Source organism: Lolium perenne, chromosome 2 (genome assembly GCF_019359855.2).
Source record: "Lolium perenne isolate Kyuss_39 chromosome 2, Kyuss_2.0, whole genome shotgun sequence".
Lineage (NCBI taxonomy): Eukaryota > Viridiplantae > Streptophyta > Magnoliopsida > Poales > Poaceae > Lolium > Lolium perenne.
In genome coordinates, this window is record NC_067245.2 from 227,436,172 (window position 1) to 227,459,988 (window position 23,817).

General features: G+C 45.0%; 3 protein-coding genes and 1 non-coding gene across 4 annotated transcripts; 1 reads left to right on the top strand and 3 right to left on the bottom strand.

Moving 5' to 3' along the window:
- Positions 1–2,032: 2,032 nt before the first annotated feature.
- On the bottom strand, positions 2,033–3,756 carry LOC127335098 (uncharacterized). Its single transcript, XM_051361688.1, has one exon. The coding sequence runs from the start codon at positions 3,597–3,599 to the stop codon at positions 2,319–2,321; it is 1,281 nt and encodes a 426-aa protein (XP_051217648.1). The 5' UTR covers positions 3,600–3,756; the 3' UTR covers positions 2,033–2,318.
- A 1,407-nt stretch (positions 3,757–5,163) lies between these two features.
- Positions 5,164–5,235, bottom strand: TRNAW-CCA (transfer RNA tryptophan (anticodon CCA)). The gene has a single exon. It is a non-coding gene; the product is annotated as a tRNA-Trp (tRNA).
- A 949-nt stretch (positions 5,236–6,184) lies between these two features.
- Positions 6,185–7,212, top strand: LOC127330479 (protein EPIDERMAL PATTERNING FACTOR 1-like). The gene is made up of 2 exons (XM_051356677.2): positions 6,185–6,584; positions 6,731–7,212. Exons 1-2 carry the CDS (start codon positions 6,485–6,487, stop codon positions 7,066–7,068), a joined length of 438 nt encoding a protein of 145 aa, XP_051212637.1. The 5' UTR covers positions 6,185–6,484; the 3' UTR covers positions 7,069–7,212.
- Positions 7,213–10,673: 3,461 nt separating this feature from the next.
- On the bottom strand, positions 10,674–17,011 carry LOC127335099 (LRR receptor kinase SERK2). Its single transcript, XM_051361689.2, has 11 exons — positions 16,688–17,011; positions 15,305–15,437; positions 15,122–15,193; positions 14,117–14,260; positions 13,658–13,729; positions 13,469–13,540; positions 13,282–13,394; positions 13,023–13,154; positions 12,579–12,920; positions 11,738–12,132; positions 10,674–11,268 (listed from the first exon to the last, which is right to left on the bottom strand). Exons 1-11 carry the CDS (start codon positions 16,794–16,796, stop codon positions 10,957–10,959), a joined length of 1,896 nt encoding a protein of 631 aa, XP_051217649.1. The 5' UTR covers positions 16,797–17,011; the 3' UTR covers positions 10,674–10,956.
- Between the last annotated feature and the right edge of the window lie 6,806 nt (positions 17,012–23,817).

Sequence of the window (23,817 nt, forward strand, 5' to 3'; positions counted from 1 at the left end):
AATGATATTTGAACTTCTTATGTTTTGTTGGAATGAACATTGTTTGGCTACCAGTATTGGAACTTATTCTATTCCTGCTGAAAGGTTGTTTCGTAATAGATTAATCATGGACGAATTACATTATGATAAGAATGCTTCAAAGAATCTCCCTTCCACTTCGGTATCAGTTGAAGGAGGATGAGTTCTACATTTATGTCTGAACAATGGAAGCAACAGTGAATTCAGATGGAGGTGTTTATTTTGTATCAAGTCATGATGGTGCGTGGAAGATCTTTTTTATGCAGTGCTATCTTGCAGCCCTCTCTAAGAGGACAATAGCAGGAATGGCGGCTTTTATGATCTAATTTGATGATCCCCTCGTTTAGATCATCGTCCACCGTATGTCATGTGTTAGATTTAGTCTGGGGTGATATTGTGTTCCCTTTATGTTCAACAACTCAGTGTTCTATGAGAAGGAATCTGTAATCGATGTTTTTCCTTCTATACAAATGGACCCTCCAAAGCTACATTTACTCATTATTTTCATGCATTGCAATCACCCGATGAGCGCGGCGTGCGCCAAACCTTCCTAGTAATCCATTATAGGTAGCAACACAAGTACATATCATCAGCATACCTACACGTAGCTTAACATGACACTCACTGCAATAAGTTTTCAGCCTTCTGACAGGCACCTACATGGCAAATCTCTAGCATCTAAGATAAGGAATAGGCCCTGATTACAACATTAAAATGAAGGTGGAAATGTGCAATTTTTAAAAGCATAATCATTAAGGGCTGTTTCTATGTCAAACTGGATCTTAAGAAACTTATACAGTGAAAAAAGGTTACAACCATGGTCTTAGTGTCTTACGGATTAACTTCAGGTGACAACATAAGATTGTGTGGCCGAATCAACCATGCTCACATATGAACAGTCGGCCGCACTTTCTGCCCTTCCGTATCCTGATATTGACGCAAGTAGATGATCGAAGAATTTAATTATATAGGGTGTGATAAAATATACTACTCCCTCCGTTCTTTTTTAATTGACTCAGATTTAGTACAACTACTAAATCTGAGTCAATTAAAAAAGAACGGAGGGAGTATTTGTTTTTGTATATTTCTGTATTGCCATCATTATATAATGCCATCTGAGTCTTTTTTTCAAGCATCACACGAGTTTCTGTACTGAAAATATGAAGGCTATGACAAGTATCCGGTTAGTTTTATTTTGTAGTAATATGTAGTAAGCATTCTTGTCATTTTGTCAGAATGTCTGAACTTTTGTCAAACAATTCCTTAAGTTTGAGTATTTTGTATCTAATATATATAACTTGCAGCCTATATCCAGCAATTGTGGATCGAATATTTAAAATTTTGTCAGATGTATATGTTATCCGAATTTTCTTAAAAAATGGCTGAGCATGTTATCACAGGTCTTCTTATACGTACTTCAAGCCATTAGTAGACAGAAAAAACCTCATGCTGCCATGCTACCTCATTACTACCCTATGGATCATTTGTGACTCACCTCTTTGACTACTCTTATGTAAGTTTAATATTCACATTTCATGTTAACATATATATTTATGGAATTCTACCAATCTATCGAAGAAATAGATCACAGGCACGGCAACACGTGCCACCATGATCTAGTTGAAGTAGCAAAGCAATATTCTCCATCCTAATATAATCAAGAGCAAAGACAATGGGATTTCCCTATTATCCATTATAGGTAGCAACACAAGTACATATCATCAGCATACCTACACGTAGCTTAACATGACACTCACTGCAATAAGTTTTCAGCCTTCTGACAAGCACCTACATGGCAAATCTCTAGCATCTAAGATAAGGAATAGGCCCTGATTACAACATTAAAATAAAGGCGGAAATGTGCAATTTTTAAAAGCATAATCATTAAGGGCTGTTTCTATGTCAAACTGGATCTTAAGAAACGTATACAGTGAAAAAAGGTTACAAGGTGTAATTGAAGTAGCAAAGCAATATTCTCCATATCCTAATATAATCAAGAGCAAAGACAATGGGATTTCCCTATTATCCATTATAGGTAGCAACACAAGTACATATCATCAGCATACCTACACGTAGCTTAACATGACACTCACTGCAATAAGTTTTCAGCCTTCTGACAAGCACCTACATGGCAAATCTCTAGCATCTAAGATAAGGAATAGGCCCTGATTACAACATTAAAATAAAGGCGGAAATGTGCAATTTTTAAAAGCATAATCATTAAGGGCTGTTTCTATGTCAAACTGGATCTTAAGAAACTTATACAGTGAAAAAAGGTTACAAGGTGTAATGTGACTTGCTTAAACGGATAAAAGAGCGAAGGCCAAGGGAGTGAACCCATGGTTTGAACTGGAAATCTTTAAGACCTGCTTCGATTGGTTGGAGATTGCAATCCACTTGACTGTTTCCTCTGAAGTCTCTAGGAGTGAAGGGTCCTCTATTTGATAGGTCTTCAAGATTACATTCAAGCCGCTGTATTGGGGTTCATGAGTGTAGCCGTGGCTGTCAACTGAAGGACTCACTGAGCAAAAGTGTGCACTGTCCAAGGAAGAGAAGCAGGACCCTGCATCATCAACAACTTCATCTTCCAAATATTTTACCGGCAGCACGGTGATGGATAACTTAAGATGAGCATGGTCCTTTTCAACATGGATGCGGTACGCAGTGATGGGCCCGTTCTTCTTGTGAGACGACACGCCAAGGAAGATAGAGCCAGCATGGTGTGTGGCACGGCCAACAAAGGGTAGCCTCTTGTCATCAACCTTGTGCCACTTGTCTGAGCTGGTGTCAAATGCCCATGTGCCCCAGTCTGGTTGATTGAAGGATAGCAATATGTAGAGGCCGACCACCACATAGGACACGGTAATTACAAGGGGAAGCATCGTCGTGTATCTGAAAGGGGTGAGCTCCCACGGGAAGCATGGTGGATGCGGCAGCTCCTTCCAGGAGCAACCCTTCAGCTCGAGGTGGGCGTTGCCGGCGTCAGTGGCGACGACCGATGCATTGGAGAGATCGAGTACCTCGAACCAGGGTGGAAAATCAGGGTCTGAAATCCAGGAGGGGTTCTTAGACATGGCATAAACCTTATCCCCCACGGTGGTCAGAACTGGGCACCATTTAGCGGATTTGGGATTGGGCCCCTGGATGACCACCTCCGTCTTGGTGTCGAAGATGACCGTGTCGGCCTTATCACCCCCGACGCCGACGATCCAGGACCTTGACCGCACGGGGATGAACACCTTGCCCGCCGCGACGGTGGTCTTCACATGGCCAAGCGGCTTGAGGCGCTTCACACGGCCAAGCCGATTCGGGCGCTTCCCCGGCGAGGGAGCGTCCGACCCTGAGTCCACCATCTTGTACACGCGGCAGGGCTGGGAAGAGAAAGCCCAGTCGGAGTTGCATGCCACAAGGTAGGCCGACGAGTCACCGCCGACGACCCCCATCTGATCCACTTCTTCATCTTCTTCTAGCTCCAGATCTCGAATAGGCTCGTCAGTGGAAGCCCGCCCCTCTGCTCCATGACGCCCACGCGGCCTCTTCCGGCACCACATCCGCCGCCGCATCGACCATGACGATGACATCTCTTATGGGCTGGTTAGGTCGCGTGCCGCGCCGCGCCGCGTGACAGCACTCCGCCAGGGAAGGTAGAGGTAGATTAATTCTGGGCTGGCTATGAAGCAAGCCTTGTGACGTGGTTGCCAAGATATGTGATTTGGCACTTCGACCTAGAGAGATATCCTCTAGGACCTCTCGATTTATTTGATTCAGTAATCATGACCATGCACGACTCTACCCAGAGAGCTAACCGAGGAGCCAAACTGTGCTAATTAATCCAATGAATCTTCATCACGGATCAAGAAGAGAGTTAAACTATTAAGGCTAGCCATAGTGCTAGTATCATAGCTAGTATCATGCATCCTAGCCCCACCAAAAATGCTGATGTGGCACGTAATTATGGATGAGAGAGGAGATTAGAGTATCATAGGTAGATATTGTATCATATCACATCACGAGAAAAATTAGTATCAAATAAATCTTGTACACAAATTTGTATTGGGATTCTACAAATCAATTAATATAGCAAAACTATGATACTAGTCTATGATACTATGTATTATGGATCTAGTATCATACAAAAGTATCATATACATGATACTACTATATGATACTACCCACTATGGCTAGCCTAAAAGGATGGAAAATACCCGCCTATGGATTGAGAAGTTATATCATGAGGCAAAGGGAATTGGACCTATGACACATTGTAAAGGTTTGTCATTATGAATTTACGTCACTAGGGAGTCCGCATGTTTTGCAAGGAGCCGTTGTCGATTATTGAGTTGAGGCTAAGTGGTCATGGGAGCTAGTGAGACTCGGCGGTCTCGGCACCATGGAGACCCAGCGGAGGAGTAACTCTTATTGTGTCCCGTTGGTTGTGACATGAGTCAGAATGGGATAGATTAGGGTTTAGTAGGACCCTTAAGTGTTGTGTGTCCACGTGTACGCATGTATAAGGTGGAGGCACGGATGACCCGTTCAATGTGTTGGAAACCCTAGCATCCATCTACTCTCATGTAGTGCAAATAGAAATCCGCCGACGATGTTCCTCCTCGTACGTGTGGATACCAATAGAGGTGTTGCACGCTCAACACTAAGATGAAGGGGTCGTGGGATCCACAAGTTGTTCGAAGGATCGGATAGGAATGAGGACTCCACTAGCCCGAGACGTGACATCGAATTCCGCATTTTGCGTATGCATGGATAAATTTGTAACAATATTCCAAAGCATAGATTTTTGGTGTTGCGTGGTAGGATTTTTTTTTTTCCCGATAATGTTGCACCCTGCGTGACCCAACAGGTTATTCTCTCGATGAGAACATAACAGATTGAAAACCTTATTATAGACAACTCTTGGAAGGTTGGTATTGTAGATGCACAAAAACTGAACTTTAGTGGGTGTTCAGTTTATGACATGAAATATGATTACCGCTAGTTAACTAATCAACTATGTTGAGTGTGTATCACATTCCTGAGGAACCCACTTCTTGCGAAGAGAAGAAGTTTGAGGACGTCGGCTCCTATTCTCTTCTGATAATACTGAGTACGGAAGTTCAAAAAGATTTCCGGATATATAGTTCGGGGTATTGAACCCGACGTGAATCGAACACGCAACCTTCTGATCTGGAGTCAGACGCGCTACCATTGCGCCACGGATCCGGCTTGCGAAGTGCTGTGCATTATGTACTTTGTTCTATCATAGTATAACATTAGGTATAATCACCTCACTCACTGGATTCTTTCTGACAAAGAGTTCCAGAGTACTATACGTCTTGGCCTTTCAACGAGCTTCGGTTGGGGAAGACCAGGCAAAGCCTGGCATTTCCTTGTCCGACACACCTCTACTGTAGTGCTGCTTCGGAAATTAAGCGCATCCTAATACAAGTTTTTTCAGAGAGTGCTTGTACGAGTTCAGAGCCCTCTCTTACTCCGGCTTCTGCTTGGTTCATAACCTACAGGTTCCAGACTTTCAGTTCACAGTCCCCTCCTTTTGTTTGGCACCAAGCTTGAACTGATCCTAGCTAGGTCTGGGCTCAAGAACCTCGATCGTATCCGCAAACGATCGAGACCTAATTCCATCATACAGATGAAGCATGCACATCGATCATCGAACAAGTGTCGTGGCCGTGCCAGACTCAGTCAGATACAAAGAATTCCCTGGTGTCAGACGTACACGTACGTTGGCGTGCTAGCAGCGGCCGGCGGGCCGGTGTCCATGCATGCAGCTTACATGCGCGCCATTAAAATCGCGCAGGAGAGAGCAGTTCGGAGATGCATTGATGCCGGCGGCTCAGCTTGACTATAGTTGTTGCACATCTCAGCTGAACCAAAACGCACAGCAGGGCAGAATATACTACTGTAGTACGTATTTTCTGTGCCGGATCACGATCAGGATTTCAGTCTCAGAGAGCAGTCAGTGTTACAGAGAGTAAATATAAAGAACTTATATCTTTTTTTTTTTGCGGGTATAAAGAACTTATATCCACGGGAAGCGACGTCGTCTTCTTCCCAGCTGCTCCTCTGCGGTGGCGCAATAACTGCGGCGACCTGCAGCATAAATATCGTACCGGGCCGAAGCAGTGCGTGCTCCGCCGGCCATCGCCAGTTCGCCATTGCTCCCTCCCCGTCGCACGCATGCGCGCGCATCTCCGTCTTCGTGTTCGCGCGCAAGGGTTTCATTCATGTGAATCGTATCGAGGATCCTGTGAGCCGCCGTATCTCTTCTGTTATTCATGATCGCTTGATCTTGCACGCGCGCACACAGTTCTTGGAGCGGTGCATATATAAGCGCTCGCGAGCCTTGCCTAGTTATCTCATCCTGCTCGATCTCGCTGCTTCCTCTGTCTCGAATTGAGATATACTCTGGTAGCTAGCTGCTCTCTCTATCATAAACTAGGCGCCGAGACTAATGAGGAGGTTTACTGCCGTGGAAACTCGGAGGGCGCTGGTGTTTGCCCTTGTCCTTGTCATGAGCTCCTTCGTGACCCATGGCGTCAGAACAACACCAAGTAAGTTGATCATTGTGTGCCTGGACTCGTACTACTAGATTGATTGATCGTCTACTTCTTCGACAACCTTCTACACTTGCAAGCACATGACATGGCATGACATGTGGCAGCTGACTTCAATCTGACACGTCACATACATGATGCAGCAGGTACGTCAGGTTCAGCCGCCGACGCCCTGCGACCTGGAAATACTACGACACCGTCTGGGTCTGGAGCTGCAAGCCAGGACGAGTACGGAGGCCAGGCGCCAACGCACCACCATCAGGGCCAGGCAACGCAAGAGGGGAAGAAGGAGGAGCTGACGTCGCTGAAGGAGAGGGCGGTGGCGGGATCAAGGCTGCCGGACTGCGGGCACGCGTGCGGGCCGTGCGCCCCGTGCAAGCGGGTCATGGTGAGCTTCCGCTGCCTCCACGACGCCGAGTCCTGTCCCCTCGCCTACCGCTGCATGTGCCGCGGCAAGTTCTTCCGCGTTCCCACGTTCTAGCTACACTCGGGCAGCGCCCGTCGTACTACTATGTAACCTTGTGAATGCTTTTGCGGTTGGTATGTAATATTAGTGTGATGTGGTGACAGTGGTACTGTGTTTAAAGTTACTAGAGTAGTACCAGGGCCGGTTCTACATTTTGTGAGGCCCTAGGGCAAAGTTAGCAATATGGCCCCCTATGTCTAATATATAGGTCTCTATTTTTCTTGCAAAATATTAAAAGTTAATATCCACCGGCACATTATTATTTGAGATGTCTATAAATAATTTTTAAGCACTAAAAAATATCATATTTTGCTATGAAGACTAAAAAAGTGGCACATTATAATAAGTGGAATAGTATTTCTTGCTTAATTGATTACCTCACATAAGAACCAAATTCGAATGATTCCATTTTGCAATTGTCAAGATTAATCCCATGTTCTAGAATCATGTGTAGATAAAAAAATAATCATCTTGTTCATCACCATTTGGAGCACTAAAAAATATCATATTTTGCTATGAAGACTAAAAAAGTGGCACATTACAATAATTGGAATAGTGTGATGTGGTGAATGATGTTGTGACCTTGTGAATGATGTTGCGGTTGGTATGTAAAATTAGTGTAACCTTGTGAATGATGTTGCGGTTGGTATGTAAAATTAGTGTGATGTGGTGACAGTGGTACTGTGTTTAGAGTTACTACAGTAGTACTCCCTCTGTTTAAAAATATAAGATGTTTTAGGTGCTTACAAAATAGACTAGATACAAATTAAAGTGAGCACATTTACATACTAAAAATAAACTGGATACAAACTAAAGTGGGTGAACTAAAGAAACTATTCCAACATCTTACATTTTCAAACAGAGGGAGTGCATGATAATAGCATAACATGCAGGGGGAAAAATAGTACTCCGTATAACATGCAATTCTTAGAGCATGTCTAACAGGCCCCGTATTTCGCTGCCCCGTATAACGCTCGCATTTCGCCCCGTATCGAAAAACTGCTAACGGAAGAGCCATTCCGTCTAGCAGACCCCGTATTTCACCCCGTATTTTCAAAAATAAAAACCCCGGGAAGTTCATCTTCATTGATCATACTACGGATCATACATACATTGTGATCATACTACGGATCATACTACATCTATCCTACATCTACTCGTCAAGGATGACGTAGGGGATGAACGCGATGGAGGCCGCCTCCTCCTGCGCCTCCCGCGCCTCGAACTCCCGGGCGGCGACGATGGCCGCCGCCTCCTCCTCTGCCTCCGCCCGAGCTTTCTCGGCGGCATCCGCCTCGGATTCGGCCACCGCACGCCGGAAGGCCGCCTCCTCCTCTGCCGCCTCCTCTTCCTCCTCGCCGCCTCCGCTTCCTCCGCCGCTGGTGCTGCCGATAGTCGTCGCCCATGCCGCCTTGGACGCGCGGTCGCGCTGCCACTCGGCGAGCCACTTCTCGAAGGCTCCGCCGCTCATCGGCTTGAGCGGCGGGTCTTGTCGGTACCACCGCCCACCCGCGGCGTAGTCCCGGAGCGAATCCGGCACGTACAGCGCGCCGGCGTACCAGCACGCCGCACGGCGGCTCCCGGCGGCGGATCACTTGCACTTGAGCCGCCACGCCTCCTCAACGGTGTCCGGCGAGCGGGATCGCTTCGATCCGCTCGCCGGCGAGGCAGTACTGCGGCGGTGGGAGTCCATGCCGGAGATGGGGTGGAATGCGGCGCGGGGGAGCGAGGAATTTCCGTGTTTAGAGTTACTACAGTGTAGTACTCCCTCTGTTTAAAAATATAAGATGTTTTAGGTGCTTACAAAATAGACTAGATAACATTTACATACTAAAAATAAACTGGATACAAACTAAAGTGGGTGAACTAAAGAAACTAGTCCAACATCTTACATTTTCAAACAGAAGGAGTGCATGATAATAGCATAACATGCAGGGGAAAAAATAGTACTCCGTATAACATGCAATTCTTAGAGCATGTCTAACAGGCCCCGTATTTCGCTGCCCCGTATAACGCTCGCATTTCGCCCCGTATCGAAAAACTGCTAACGGAAGAGCCATTCCGTCTAGCAGACCCCGTATTTCGCCCCGTATTTTCAAAAATAAAAACCCCGGGAAGTTCATTTTCATTGATCATACTACGGATCATACATACATTGTGATCATACTACGGATCATACTACATCTATCCTACATCTACTCGTCAAGGATGACGTAGGGGATGAACGCGATGGAGGCCGCCTCCTCCTGCGCCTCCCGCGCCTCCCGCGCCTCGAACTCCCGGGCGGCGGCGATGGCCGCCGCCTCCTCCTCTGCCTCCGCCCGAGCTTTCTCGGCGGCATCCGCCTCGGATTCGGCCACCGCACGCCGGAAGGCCGCCTCCTTCTCTGCCGCCTCCTCTTCCTCCTCGCCGCCTCCGCTTCCTCCGCCGCTGGTGCTGCCGATAGTCGCCGCCCATGCCGCCTTGGACGCGCGGTCGCGCTGCCACTCGGCGAGCCACTTCTCGAAGGCTCCGCCGCTCATCGGCTTGAGCGGCGGGTCTTGTCGGTACCACCGCCCACCCGCGGCGTAGTCCCGGAGCGAATCCGGCACGTACAGCGCGCCGGCGTACCAGCACGCCGCACGGCGGCTCCCGGCGGCGGATCACTTGCACTTGAGCCGCCACGCCTCCTCAACGGTGTCCGGCGAGCGGGATCGCTTCGATCCGCTCGCCGGCGAGGCAGTACTGCGGCGGCGGGAGTCCATGCCGGAGATGGGGTGGAATGCGGCGCGGGGGAGCGAGGAATTTCTCGCCGGAGCAGGATGGAGGAGGCAGCGGCGCACGGCGGAGCTAGGGTTGCGAGTGAGGGGTTAACCCCTCACTCGCACCTGAGCCCAGTATAAGTAGGCGGCGACGGGGCCGATTTCCTGGGCCCGTATTCCGCCGAAACGGGCCGGCCCGAATATGGGGCCTGCTAGACGGCCCATATCGCGCCTGCCCCGTATCCCGCCGGAATTTTACGGGGTGGGCGGGTTATACGGGGCCTGTTAGACATGCTCTTAGATCTCACCACCTCCACCATGCCCACCTTGGTGTGGAAGCCTTGGGAACCAATGCAAAATCAAAATCAAGTGTGGACAGCAAATAGGCTTGCGGAAAAGGATGGCAAAAGTGTGGCTTACGCAAGTTCTGCAACCAAGTTCAAAAAATTGGGGTACTTTGAAGGCTTGGCTTGGCCTTCCTTCATCTTCATGATGTCGAGCCACAAGATTGGCATACCATTGCTACCGCCAATGATTGGTACGTGGGTTCAAGTCATCCACAAAATAGGAAGAATCGAGGAAAGCCAATGCTTCATTTGCAATGTTGGTGTCGGGGTACTTTGGAAGGAAAGGAACACGCGTCAGGCGCGTGTCTAACCAAGTGATAACCTCAACCATGCTAGCGAAATTAGTGTGATGTGATAACAATGGTACTCTGTGCTCAGTTACTACAGTATTCCAGTATGCACGATCCAGTGTGCGACAGTGCGAGTGTCCCAGTTTGTCAGTCTTACGATACAGCATATCCGAAGAAAATATTGCCTGGCATATCTAGTTTTTTTTTTTCAAAATGGGGAATATCTAGTATCTAGCAATATCTCAACCGAGTGAACGTACAATATATACTAGGCATAGGCTCACTCATCGTAATTAAGAGCCGCCACAAACAATGTGTTGCAACTTTGCCCCCGCTATGTATACCTTACTGACATCGAAATGCAGCTACCTAGTACAACTACTGACCCAAAGGAGGTGCCAGGATATATATAACCCATTTTTCCATCTTCAAATTTAACGCTAGCAGAATGTGTTAGCCGGCCATATACAGAAAATAGAGAATTTCCCGCTGCCAGGGCGCCAGAGCTTGTCTATTTCTTTCCCGTTACCTCGGGCCAGACAGCTCCACCGCCCGGAGGTTGTAGGTCGAGTCGACGATCCAGTCGTTGTGCCGCGGTGCCAGCTCCGCCTCCTGCCGGACCACCTCCACCTTCTGCCACTCCTCCCACCGCTCCGCCAGCCCGTCGCCCTCCAGCATCCTCACCACCTCAGACATCTTCGGCCGCTCCATCGGGGACCCCTGCGTGCACAGCAGCGCCACCTGGATCAGCCCCTCCACCTCCTGCTCCGTGTACACGCCTTGCAGGTCCGGGTCCACCAGCAGATCGATTTTCTTCTCTTTCAACAGCCCTTTCACCTGCAGCCACGCACACACAACCGGCAGTTTCTTGGCATTAGGTTTCGCTTTCGTCTAGTGTAGTGTAGGCTCTCCATGATAGATGGCACATGGAGGATGAAGTGTCAGTTTTGTTTGGTTACTGATCATGCTATAGGACATTGAACCAACATAGATCGATAATATTTGCTCTAGCTCTTACACTAGAAGTGGCAGACAGCTAAGATGCATGCTGAAACACAGATAAAATGCATTAGGGAAACAAAATTATCAGTTGTATCAATGATAGATGGCACATGTAGGGTGAAGTGCAGTTTGTTTTGTCACTGATCATGCTATAGGACATTGATTCAGCAGAGATCAATAATATTTGTTCTAGCTCTTACACTAGAAAGGCAGACAGCTAAGACGCATGCTGAAAGACAGCTAAGATGCATGAGGCAAACAAAATACGAGTTTATTTGCTACTCAATGATGGACCAGAACTTACCCAGTCAAGCAGCATGACATCATCGTCATTTGCGAGACGAGCAAGGTCAAATGCCCTCTGTCCGGTAATGAGCTCCAGAAGCATGATCCCGTAACCGAAGACATCCGTCTTCTCGGAGGACTTTCCGGTGGACAGATACTCGGGGGCAATGTGCCCGATCGTTCCCCGCACAGCTGTAGTTACATGAGTATCCTTGTAATCCATAAGCTTGGCCAGCCCAAAGTCACCCACGACTGCCTCGAAGTCTTCATCCAAGAGAATGTTTGCGGCTTTGACATCGCGGTGGATGATCTTGGGATCACAGTGGTCATGCAAATAGGAGAGTCCTCTGGCTGATCCCAGCGCAATCCCCTTTCTCTTTTCCCACTCGAGAGGCGGCTCGTTTGGCTGGCGCTCTAAGAAACAAGCACCATAAGTCAAAGCTGAAATGACCAAACATGTACTAGAGGTACTCCCTCCGGTTCAAAATAATTGCCCAGAAATGGATGTACCTAGACAAGTTTTAGTGTGTAGATACATCCAGCAATTATTTTAAACCGAAGGGAGTACCATAATTCCGTAAATAAGAACTGGATTATAGTACTCCAGTTTATTCAATTACAGTAAAAGCTCACGTGAAATTATTCGTCAAGTAAAAAAAACTAGGTCTTCAGTTCAGCCATGGCTACATAGTCTAGCACCCTAGTACCCTTCCATAGGGTCTCTATTCCCTTTGTCTATTATGTACAGAACTCTCCTTACTCTTTACATACTCTATCGGAGACCTGGCAGTTTTCTCGGAAATAAAGGCAAACAAACGCGGAAAAAGTCCCTAAGAAATAAGTATAGAAGAATAGGGTACCTCGCAAACGTGATGCAACACTGCCATTAGCCATGTATGGATAGACTAGCAGCCGCTCTGTAGGTGTCATGCAGAAACCACGGAGTCGAAGCAGGTTTCTATGCACTGCCATGCTAATCATTTCAACTTCCGTTTGGAATTGGAGTTCACCACCAGGAGTACGCTCTTCTTTTAGTCTTTTTACTGCTACCAATGTACCATCTGTCAGTCGCCCCTTGTACACCTTCCCAAAGCCACCTCTTCCTAGAATGTTCTTATTGCTGAAGTTATCGCTGGCAACTTGAAGCTCCCTGAGTGAGAACCTCTTAAGCTGGCCAAGGTGCACTTCTGGATCCTCCTCAGCTGAATATAAAGAAGAGAAACCCTCAAAAAAAATATAAAGAAGGGTACAGATAAATGAACTGATAATTTGAACAAGAGCAATGTAATGTTAAGAATCCTCACCAGGGACATCAAAGAAATGCTCTTCAGGTTTACGTCGCCGCCACAATGCAAATCCAATTGCAGGAACCGCAAATACCAATGCAGCGCCTGCAGCAACACCTCCAGCAATTGCCCCGGTTTTGGAGTCACCACCTAATGGAGTGGAATTAGTCCAGCAAGAACATGTCAAATACCATCTAGACAATTAGCAGTTTCAGTGATTTACTACTTCAAGAAGAATCACTGTAATGCGACAGAAAATATAGTTAAAGAAACACACCTCGTGACGCAGGTGGTGTTGGAGGGTTGAATGGAGGCGGTGGAGAAAAAGGAGGAGCCCCAGGACACGGTTTTAAAGTACCAGGACCACAAAGATTTGGATTATTACCAAAACTGTGAAAATAAGTTGAAGTTTATCATCCTGGCAAGTTGCAGTAAGGACCCGAATGCTCATCCAGAAATAATACCTGATAGGAGTAAATTGTTGAAATGAACCAGTTGATGGAACCTGTCCAGAGAGATTATTGTTTGAGAGATCCCTGCAAGTTTGTCGCACACATGTATTATCATGTGCAAGTTTGCATGTATGATACCATTTCGATAACAATATCCATAAGGTACATATACTGATATGAATACTAGAACAGGGTACTTACAGAACTTGGAGGGTGGAAATGTTGGTCAAGGATTGTGGAATTCGACTAGAAAGACTGTTGTTGTTAAGGCGCCTATTGTTGCAAGTAGGCATTCAAAGAAAGAAGTTAGAATCATTTCTACTAGTGGGCCTAGAAATAAAGCACCAAGTCACAGAAAAGGACCTAAACAGTGGATTTACCCTTCATTGTAATAAGAGGCTTAAGTGGATAAAGTTATATGAAAGAAGAAAATTACAAGAACAGCTTATTGTTTAATAAGACATGCAAGACTCCTGTAGACTCAAAGGTTATACAAACCCATGAAAGTGACACGATGTATAGTGTTTTTCTTATAGTTTCTACAAGTTTTAATTATGGTGTTTTTTGTAGGATGGCTGTGAATGAAATGTGGGGGTAATAACAAAAGGAGAGGACATAGACAATTTACTATTATGTACATCATAGAAGGAGTATTCTTACAGGAACCGCAACTTCAAGAGTTGCCCCAAGGTGTCTGGAATAACGCCACTGAAGTTGTTTAGGTACAGATCCAAACTGACCAGGTTTGTCAAGTTCCCAAGTTCGGGAGGTATTGCCCCACTTATGTTGTTGCTATACAGCTCCCTGTTCACATAACAGTGAAATTTCGCCAAAAGTTTCAGGTATACAGAATGAGAGCGCCAAACTTGTATACAAAGGTACCATAAATAATGGAAGGCAACAAAATAATGAGAAAACTATACATTTTCATTCATTGTAATAAGAGGCTTAAGTGGATAAAGTTATATGAAAGAAGAAAATTAAAAGAACAGCTTATTGTTTAATAAGACATGCAAATCCAATAAGACTCCTGTAGACTCAAAGGTTATACAAACCCATGAAAGTGACACGATGTATAGTGTTTTTCTTATAGTTTTCTACAAGTTTTAATTATGGTGTTTTTTGTAGGATGGCTGTGAATGAAATGTGGGGGTAATAACAAAAGGAGAGGACAAAAACCTCCAAACATCACTATCCTAAATCTGTAGAATGGGCAAGTGTGCCTAACCACTCCAAACATCCTAAATAGTACAGTTTCCCAAACATATTGATTCATTTTACTGAAAATCAAAGTGGTTTCAAATGTCATGCCATGTTGTCAGTACACACCACAGCTAACTTCTGCAAGCCAATGTCATGTATGTATATTACGAAAGTCCAGACCACCAGGCTTTCACGCGGTAGCATATGGAAACAAAAAAAGCGTTGACCAAAGGGGATAATCCCTCACTTGGTAATACATTGTTAGGTAGATGAGACCTCGCTAGCGAGTTTTTAACGAGGATAGCACCCCGTTTAGTCTGAACGCTTCACCCTTATTTGAACCCAGGTGGGCGAGATCACCACCAAGCCAGCGGTTGGTTCTCAGGATATGGAAGCATAAACATATGCACCTACGGTATAACTATACAAATGATTATTAGAAGGCTGGAGCTTTAAACGTACAAATATTGAAGATTCTTCAGCTGCCCAAGTTGGGACACCAATGCACCAGATAGTTGTGCGTTTCCAAGATCACTGCAACAAGAAATAATATGCAGTTGAGACAAAGGATCACAGTCGAGACAAAGGATCACATTTGTCAACTTCTAGCAACTTTAAATTATAGAGATTATGTCGAAAACTTACACTCTGATGACACTGTTGTCAGGATTACAAGTAACATGGAACCATGTGCATGGATTAACCAGAGTGGGATCCCAACTCTGCAGCACACTGTTAGCATCTTTAAGGCTTTGACGCAGACTGTACAGAGCATCACCTACCATTGGAAGTACCATAATGATCAGGTATTGGCAACAATATACATGCCTACTCATTTAAGAGAATATACACATACTTATGCGCAGAAATTTAACAGTTACTTGTCGACCACATTACGCTCACAGATATAGTACTGCTTTTTTCGAGGACAACGCAGGAGATATGTATGTGTGTCGATATATTAAGATAGGAGAGTGATAATAATGAGAGTTTGATTGATGGCGCCACGAATATTAGGTACTGTGATTTCTTACAATATTGAACTCCACTTTTCTCCAAAAAGCTATGCAAAATGTAGCATTAGCTACTAATCAATATCAGTACAAATAAGTACTAACAACATGGTAATTAATGTCTGTTTCACAAGATTTATTTTAGATTATCTCGCCCCAGACCCCGTTTTTACAGGAGCCAGGACAGTAACAAAAGTAAAATGAAGACATATTATTGCGGCCACGAAAAGAGATCCCCACGAAAATCACTACCATAAGATTACAAGTTTCACATTCAGACAAACAGAGTATAGAAATTCTATTATTTAGTTCAATAAAGGCTAAATGATATGCAAATCTAGTACTACTATGTAATCAGAAAAATGCCAAGTTTCCTTTATGAGAGGTTGAAATACAGAGAAATATATGAATTGGTGGTCTGTACAAAAGAAATATTCATGTGGAGGCTAATTCATATATACCTTCAAGACAAATTTAAGCATAGGAGAACCTACTTACTTGGCATGCGAGAGTAGCTAAGAAGGAAAAGATGTATTTTTGAAGACAGAATTACACGCCCTTACAGGAAGAAATAGACATAAAGCAAATTTTAGTTGCATGGAAGCAGATTCCATTTCTTCTGAGTTCAATTCAGCTAGAGAGTATGCCAAACTTATTCCAGAAACTATTAAGCCCATGTCAGTGCAGTTTGACCAAACTTATTCACCATGGAGAAAAATCGGAACAAGGAAGAAATTCGTAACGCGACATGAGTGACAACATGATAAAGAATCTACATAATGAAAACAAAGCTGGGAAGTGGGGATAATTAGACCTTCCATACCCCGTGAATAGATTCGGTCCGTGCCCATCGACGGACACTAGGTAAACAATACTACAGATTTTTACGGCTTTCCCCCAACATATGCTGGCAAGTTCAGCCGTAGACCGACTAATTCGTCAGTCGGCAGCCGGCTCCCGGAGAGGAGGGTGGAAATTGCGTAACAATAAATGAAAATTCGATGAAGTGGCTCACCCTCCGTGTTTGCAGCGACCCGGCTCGCGCCCAGCAGAAGTAACAACGCCGCCGCCGCCGCCGCCACCGTCCACAGCCACCTCCGCAGCATCTCCGGCGACGCAGCCATCCAAAAACTGACACAGGTGGGCCCGTCTCAGAGCCTTGGCATACGGGCACCCCCCGCCTCCGGTGCCCTTGTGGACTTGCTGCGACAGGACGCGTTCACCTCCCGCCTTGCGCCGCCGCTAACCTCCCCTTGCTCTTGTCTGACGGAGGAGGCGACTCGGTTTTTTACCAGTGTTTTTGAGCTGGGGATTTTTTTTAAAATTTGTGCTGCTGGTCTCTGGCAGTGCGTGACTGTGTCTGTGTGTGTTGGGACCTAAAATGTTCCGTGGGTACGGGCGACGTGTTTCGCGGAAGGCCGAGTCACGACGTTTGTACCCACAGAGATTCACTGTCAGGTGGGGCAGCGCACGCACTGGGTCCACACGTCCGGGACGAAAACAGGGTTTGGTAAAGGTCGGTTTGGTTTTCCACCGAGGGTAGTGGGGAATCGGCCGGGATGGATAGTCTGACGCGCTGACGGCGGCGTGATGCGGGTGCTCGGGATTTTCCCTGGACGCGGTCCACCCATCCATCCCCAGACGAACAAACTCGAGGGATCAATCATGGCGGGCTCTCCACCACATCAATCACGTGAACATTTGCGTACGGATCGCAGCAGACAGAACCAAATCAACAACGTTGTACCGCATGATCGCCCGCCGTGTCCGGTAAAAAAGGAATAGGGCGCAGCAATTCGCGGCGAAATCGAAGGCAAAAGTCCGGTAAAAAAAAGTAGCGAACGGCCTGGGCCTTGGGAGCAGTACGGCGCGTCCACGCAGCACTAGTGCGTCACCGGTAGCCACCGCTCGCCGTCGCCACCGGGGCCCGTGCGGCAGGGCGCCGGCTACACGACGCGGTCAGAATTTTCCGCTCGTGAACGGGAGCGGGAACGCGGGATCCTCTGCGCCGGCGTCACTGGGTGTGCCTCGTGGCGGCCAGTAGGACACCGTCACGCAAGGGAAAGAGCGCACGCGATCCTGCGAGAGGGGCGGTTTTTTCCTGCCTTTCCACGTCCGTCGCGCCCGCGGCGGGTACCGTTTTCTCCAGTCAAAGTTGTGGACCGGGCTGGTATACGGTCTACGCATCTAGGCGCGTGGTGTAGACGAGATGTAGAGTTGTGGTGGAGTGGGGGTCCGGAGGGTTGACTTGACTCACAGCCTGCAAATATCAGCCACCGATTGGGAAAAGGAAATTCACATGGGCAAATAAAAGTATACGCTTTTCTTTTGTTTTAGTAGGTTAGTTTAATCCTCAGTTATATTTATTTTTTAATATATTTTTTCGAATGCCTAATGCACTATCTACACCTAGTGAATTGGAGGCTGAGGCTTTTTTTAAGACTTAAATAGATTAAGTGAAGTTGAGCACCCAAATCTTCTACAGTTCCCATAAAAACAACGCCAGAAGAAGATTCAGAAGGTTAAGTTCCTCGTGTACTCATGCGAGAATGACATCGGTCCTGGAAAGTCATGCTTGATGCGATGGTCTACAGCAACACATAGGGGTGGTTTTCAGTCATATTCATACACTAGTCGGCATGGACATCCGATCTTCACCGGCAGTTTTAATAGCGAATTTCGTAGATCTATTTGGGATTGAGGCGCCTTTTTCGTCGAACCAAGGTGCCCCAAAAGTAACCGGCTGTTTTTCGAGCCCAGCTGAATAAGCGTCACTCCCACACGGGTCCCTGATACGTCTCCAACGTATCTACAATTTCTTATGTTCCATGCTAGTTTTATGATAATATCTACATGTTTTGTTCACACTTTATATCGTTTTGATGCATTTTCCGGAACTAACCTATTGACGAGATGCCGAAGTGCCAGTTCCTGTTTTCTGCTGTTTTTGGTTTCAGAAATCCTAGTAAGGAAATATTCTCGGAATCGGACGAAATCAATGCCCAGCATCCTATTTTTCCACGAAGCTTCCAGAACACCCGAGAGCCAGCAGAGGGGGGCCACAGGGCCACCAGATGATAGGGCGGCGCGGCCAGGGCCTGGGTCGCGCCCCCCTATTGTGTCACCGCCTCGTCAGCCCTCCGACTCCGCCTCTTCACCTATTTAAGCCTCCTCGACCTAAATCTTCGATACGGAAAAGCCACGGTACGAGAAACCTTCCAGAGCCGCCGCCATCGCGAAGCCAAGATCTGGGGGACAGGAGTCTCTGTTCCGGCACGCCGCCGGGACGGGGAAGTGCCCCCGGAAGGCTTCTCCATCAACACCACCGCCATCTTCATCAACGCTGCTGTCTCCCATGAGGAGGGAGTAGTTCTCCATCGAGGCTAAGGGCTGTACCGGTAGCTATGTGGTTAATCTCTCTCTCTGTACTCCAATACAATGATCTCATGAGTTGCTTTGCATGATTGAGATCCATATGATGAGCTTTGTAATCTAGATGTCGTTATGCTATTCAAGTGAATTTTACTTATGTGATCTCCGGAGACTCCTTGTCCCACGTGTGTAAAGGTGACAGTGTGTGCACCGTGTGGGTCTCTTAGGCTATATTTCACAGAATACTTATTCACTGAGTTATGATTTGAGTTGGATGTCTCTATGAAATTGCGGTGTGTTAGTACCTCCTATGAATGTTCAAAGTGACAGTGTGGGGTGTTCATTAGTACTTGGGAATGCATCTTTAAGGTTTGCCTACATGATGAATTAGTGTTCGTTATCTTGCCAGAGAGTAATTCAGAGTAGCATAGTGAAGTGCTTATTTATATTCCTTTATGATTACAATGTTGAGAGTGTCCACTAGTGAAAGTATGATCCCTAGGCATTGTTTCCAATACTGCAAACACCGCTTGTTTACTGTTTTACTGCATCTTTACTTCCTTCAATATTACTACCATCAACTGCACGCTAGCAAGCACTTTTCTGGCGCCATTACTACTGCTCATATTAATTTATACCACTTGTATTTCACTATCTCTTCGCCGAACTAGTGCACCTATACATCTGATAAGTGTATTAGGTGTGTTGGGGACACAAGAGACTTCTTGTATCGTGATTGCAGGGTTGCTTGAGAGGGATATCTTTGACCTCTTCCTCCCTGAGTTCGATAAACCTTGGGTGATCCACTTAAGGGAAACTTGCTGTTGTTCTACAAACCTCTGCTCTTGGAGGCCCAACACTGTCTACAAGAATAGAAGACCCGTAGACATCAAGCACTTTTCTGGCGCCGTTGCCGGGGAGGAAAGGTAAAAGGCACTCATACTCTGGTCCCAGGTAACTAAGTACTTTTCTAGCGCCATTGTGTGTGTGCTCGAAGCTATTTCCTTTAGATCCTGCAATTGCATCTTTTTGTCTCTTGTTTTTATTTTCACTAGTAAGGCTTAATGGAAGCCAACAACAAAATGAGAGATCTTTACGAACTTTATCTTGAATTAGGACATGATGTGTTTGAAGAGAAAATTAAAAAACCCATGGAACTTATGCATGCTAATGGGAATGTTATTAGTATGAATGCTTTGAACACCATTGTTGCTAATGCTATGGAAGAATTTAAGCTTGGGGAGGTCGGTTTTGATGAAAATGATCTCTTTAGTCCTCCGGGTATTGAGGAGAAAGTTTATGTTGATTATGATATGCCTCCCATATATGATGATTATAATGATATTGGTCTTTTGGTGCCGCCTACTATGGAGGATAAAGTTTATTATGATGATACTATACCTCCTATATTTGATGATGAGAATAATAATGATAGCTACTTTGTTGAATTTGCTCCCACTACAACTAATAAAATTGATTATGCTTATGTGGAGAGTAATAATTTTATGCATATAGCTCATGATAAGAATGTTTTATGTGATACTTATATTGTCGAGTTTGTTCATGATGCCTCTGAAAGTTATTATGAGAGAGGAAAATATGGTTGTAGAAGTTTTCATGTTACTAAAACACCTCTCTATATGCTGAAATTTTTGAAGTTACACTGGTTTTATCTTCCTATGCTTGTTACTTTGCTCTTCATGAACTTGTTTATTTACAAGATTCCTATGCATAGGAAACATGTTAGACTTAAATGTGTTTTGAATTTGCTTCTTGATGCTCTCTTTTGCTTCAATTCCTATTTCTTGCGAGTGCATCATTAAAATTGCTGAGCCCATCTTAATGGCTATAAAGAAAGAACTTCTTGGGAGATAACCCATGTGTTTATTTTACTACAGCACTTTTATTTTATATTTGGGTCTTGGAATTTGTTACTACTGTAGCAACCTCTCCTTATCTTATTTTATTGCATTGTTGTGCCAAGTAAAGTCTTTGATAGCAAGGTTCATAATAGATTTGGATTACTGCGCAGAAACAGATTTCTGTCTGTCACGAATTTGGGCAGGGGTCTCTGTAGGTAAATCAGAAAAATCTGCCAATTTACGTGCGTGATCCTCAGATATGTACGCAACTTTCATTTAATTTGGGCATTTTCATCTGAGCAAGTCTGGTACCACTTTAAAATTCGTCTTTACGAACTGTTCTGTTTTGACAGATTCTGCCTTTTATTTCGCATTGCCTCTTTCGCTGTGTTGGATGGATTTCTTTGTTCCATTAACTTTCAGAAGCTTTGGGCAATATCCAGAAGTGTTAAGAATGATTGTGTCACCTCTGAACATGTGAATTTTTGATTATGCACTAACCCTCTAATGAGTTTGTTTCGAGTTTGGTGTGGAGGAAGTTTTCAAGGGTCAAGAGAGAAGGATGATATACTATGATCAAGAAGAGTGAAAAGTCTAAGCTTGGGGATGCCCCGGTGGTTCATCCCTGCATATTTCAAGAAGACCCAAGCGTCTAAGTTTGGGGATGCCCAAGGCATCCCCTTCTTCATCAACAATTTATCAGGTTTCTTCTCTTGAAACTATATTTTTATTCGGTCACATCTTATGTACTTTACTTGGAGCGTCTGTGTGCTTTTATTTTCGTTTTGTTATTTTCATTCTCTGAATAAATTCATGCTTGTGTGGGAGAGAGACACGCTCCGCTGTTGCGTATGAACACATGTGTTCTTAGCTTTACTCTTAATGTTCATGGCGAAGTTGAAACTGCTTCGTTAATTGCTATTTGGTTGGAAACAGAAAATGCTTCGTGTGGTAATTGGTATAATGTCTTGAATAATTTGATACTTGGCAATTGTTGTGCTCATATGGATCATGTTTAAGCTCTTGCATCATGTACTTTGCACCCATTAATGAAGAACTACATAGAGCTTGTTAAAATTTGGTTTGCATGATTACTCTCTAGAGTCTAGATATTTTCTGGTTAAGGTGTTTGAACAACAAGGAAGACGATGTAAAGTCTTATAATGCTTACAATATATTCATATGTGAGTCTTGCTGCACCGGTTTATACTTGAGTTTGCTTCAAACAACCTTGCTAGCCTAGCCTTGTATTGAGAGGAATTCTTCTCGTGCATCCAAATCCTTGAGCCAAAAACTATGCCATTTGTGTCCACCATACCTACCTACTACATGGTATTTATCTGCCATTCCAAGCAAATACTTCATGTGCTACCTTTAAACAATTCAAAAGCTATTATCTCTTATTTGTGTCAATGTTTTATAGCTCATGAGGAAGTATGTGGTGTTTTATCTTTCGATCTTGTCATTTACTTCTGACAGACTTTCACAATGGACTAGTGGCTTCATCCGCTTATCCAATAACTTTGCAAAAAGAGCTGGCAATAGGGTTCCCAGCCCCGATTAATTAACTTGCATTAATAATTCTCTTCACATGTTTTGCTCTGACCTATCAGTAAGCAACTTAATTTTGCAAATAGACACTCCTCCATGGTATGTGAATGTTGGAAGGCACCCGAGGATTCGGTTAGCCATGGCTTGTGTAAGCAAAAGGTTGGGAGGAGTGTCATCTATAACTAATGAAACTAAAATACATGTGTAAACAAAAGAGAAGAGGGATGATCTACCTTGCTGGTAGAGATAACGTCCTTCATGGGAGCCGCTCTTGAAAGTCTGGTTGATAAGGTAGTTAGAGTACCCATTACCATTCGTTGACAACAACAAACACCTCTCAAAATTTTACTTTTATGCTCTCTATATGATTTCAAAACTTAAAAAGCTCTAGCACATGATTTAATCCCTGCTTCCCTCTGCGAAGGGCCTATCTTCTACTTTATTGTTGAGTCAGTTTACCCACTTCTTTCTATCTTAGAAGCAAACACTTGTGTCAACTGTGTGCATTGATTCTTACATGTTTACCTATTGCATTTGTTATATTGCTTTATGTTGACAACTATCCATGAGATATACATGTTACAAGTTGAAAGCAATTGCTGAAACTTAATCATCTTTTGTGTTGCTTCAATGTCTTCTAATAAGAATTTATTGCTTATGAGTTAACTCTTATGCAAGTCTTATTGACGCTTGTCTTGAAAGTATTATTCATGAAAAGTCTTTGCTATATGATTCACTTGTTTACTCATTGTCTTCATCATTGCTTTGAATCGCTGCATTCAACTCATATGCTTTACAATAATGTTGATCAAGATTATGTTGGTAGCATGTCACTTAAGAAATTATTCTTGTTATCGTTTACCTACTCGAGGGCGAGTAGGAACTAAGCTTGGGGATGCTTGATACGTCTCCAACGTATCTACAATTTCTTATGTTCCATGCTAGTTTTATGACAATACCTACATGTTTTGTTCACACTTTATATCGTTTTGATGCATTTTCCGGAACTAACCTATTGACGAGATGCCGAAGTGTCAGTTCCTGTTTTCTGCTGTTTTTGGTTTCAGAAATCCTAGTAAGGAAATATTCTCGGAATCAGACGAAATCAATGCCCAGCATCCTATTTTTCCACGAAGCTTCTAGAACACCCGAGAGCCAGCAGAGGGGGGCCACAGGGCCACCAGATGATAGGGCGGCGTGGCCAGGGCCTGGGCCGCGCCCCCCTATTGTGTCACCGCCTCGTCAGCCCTCCGACTCCACCTCTTCGCCTATTTAAGCCTCCTCGACCTAAATCTTCGATACGGAAAAGCCACGGTACGAGAAACCTTCTAGAGCCGCCGCCATCGCGAAGCCAAGATCT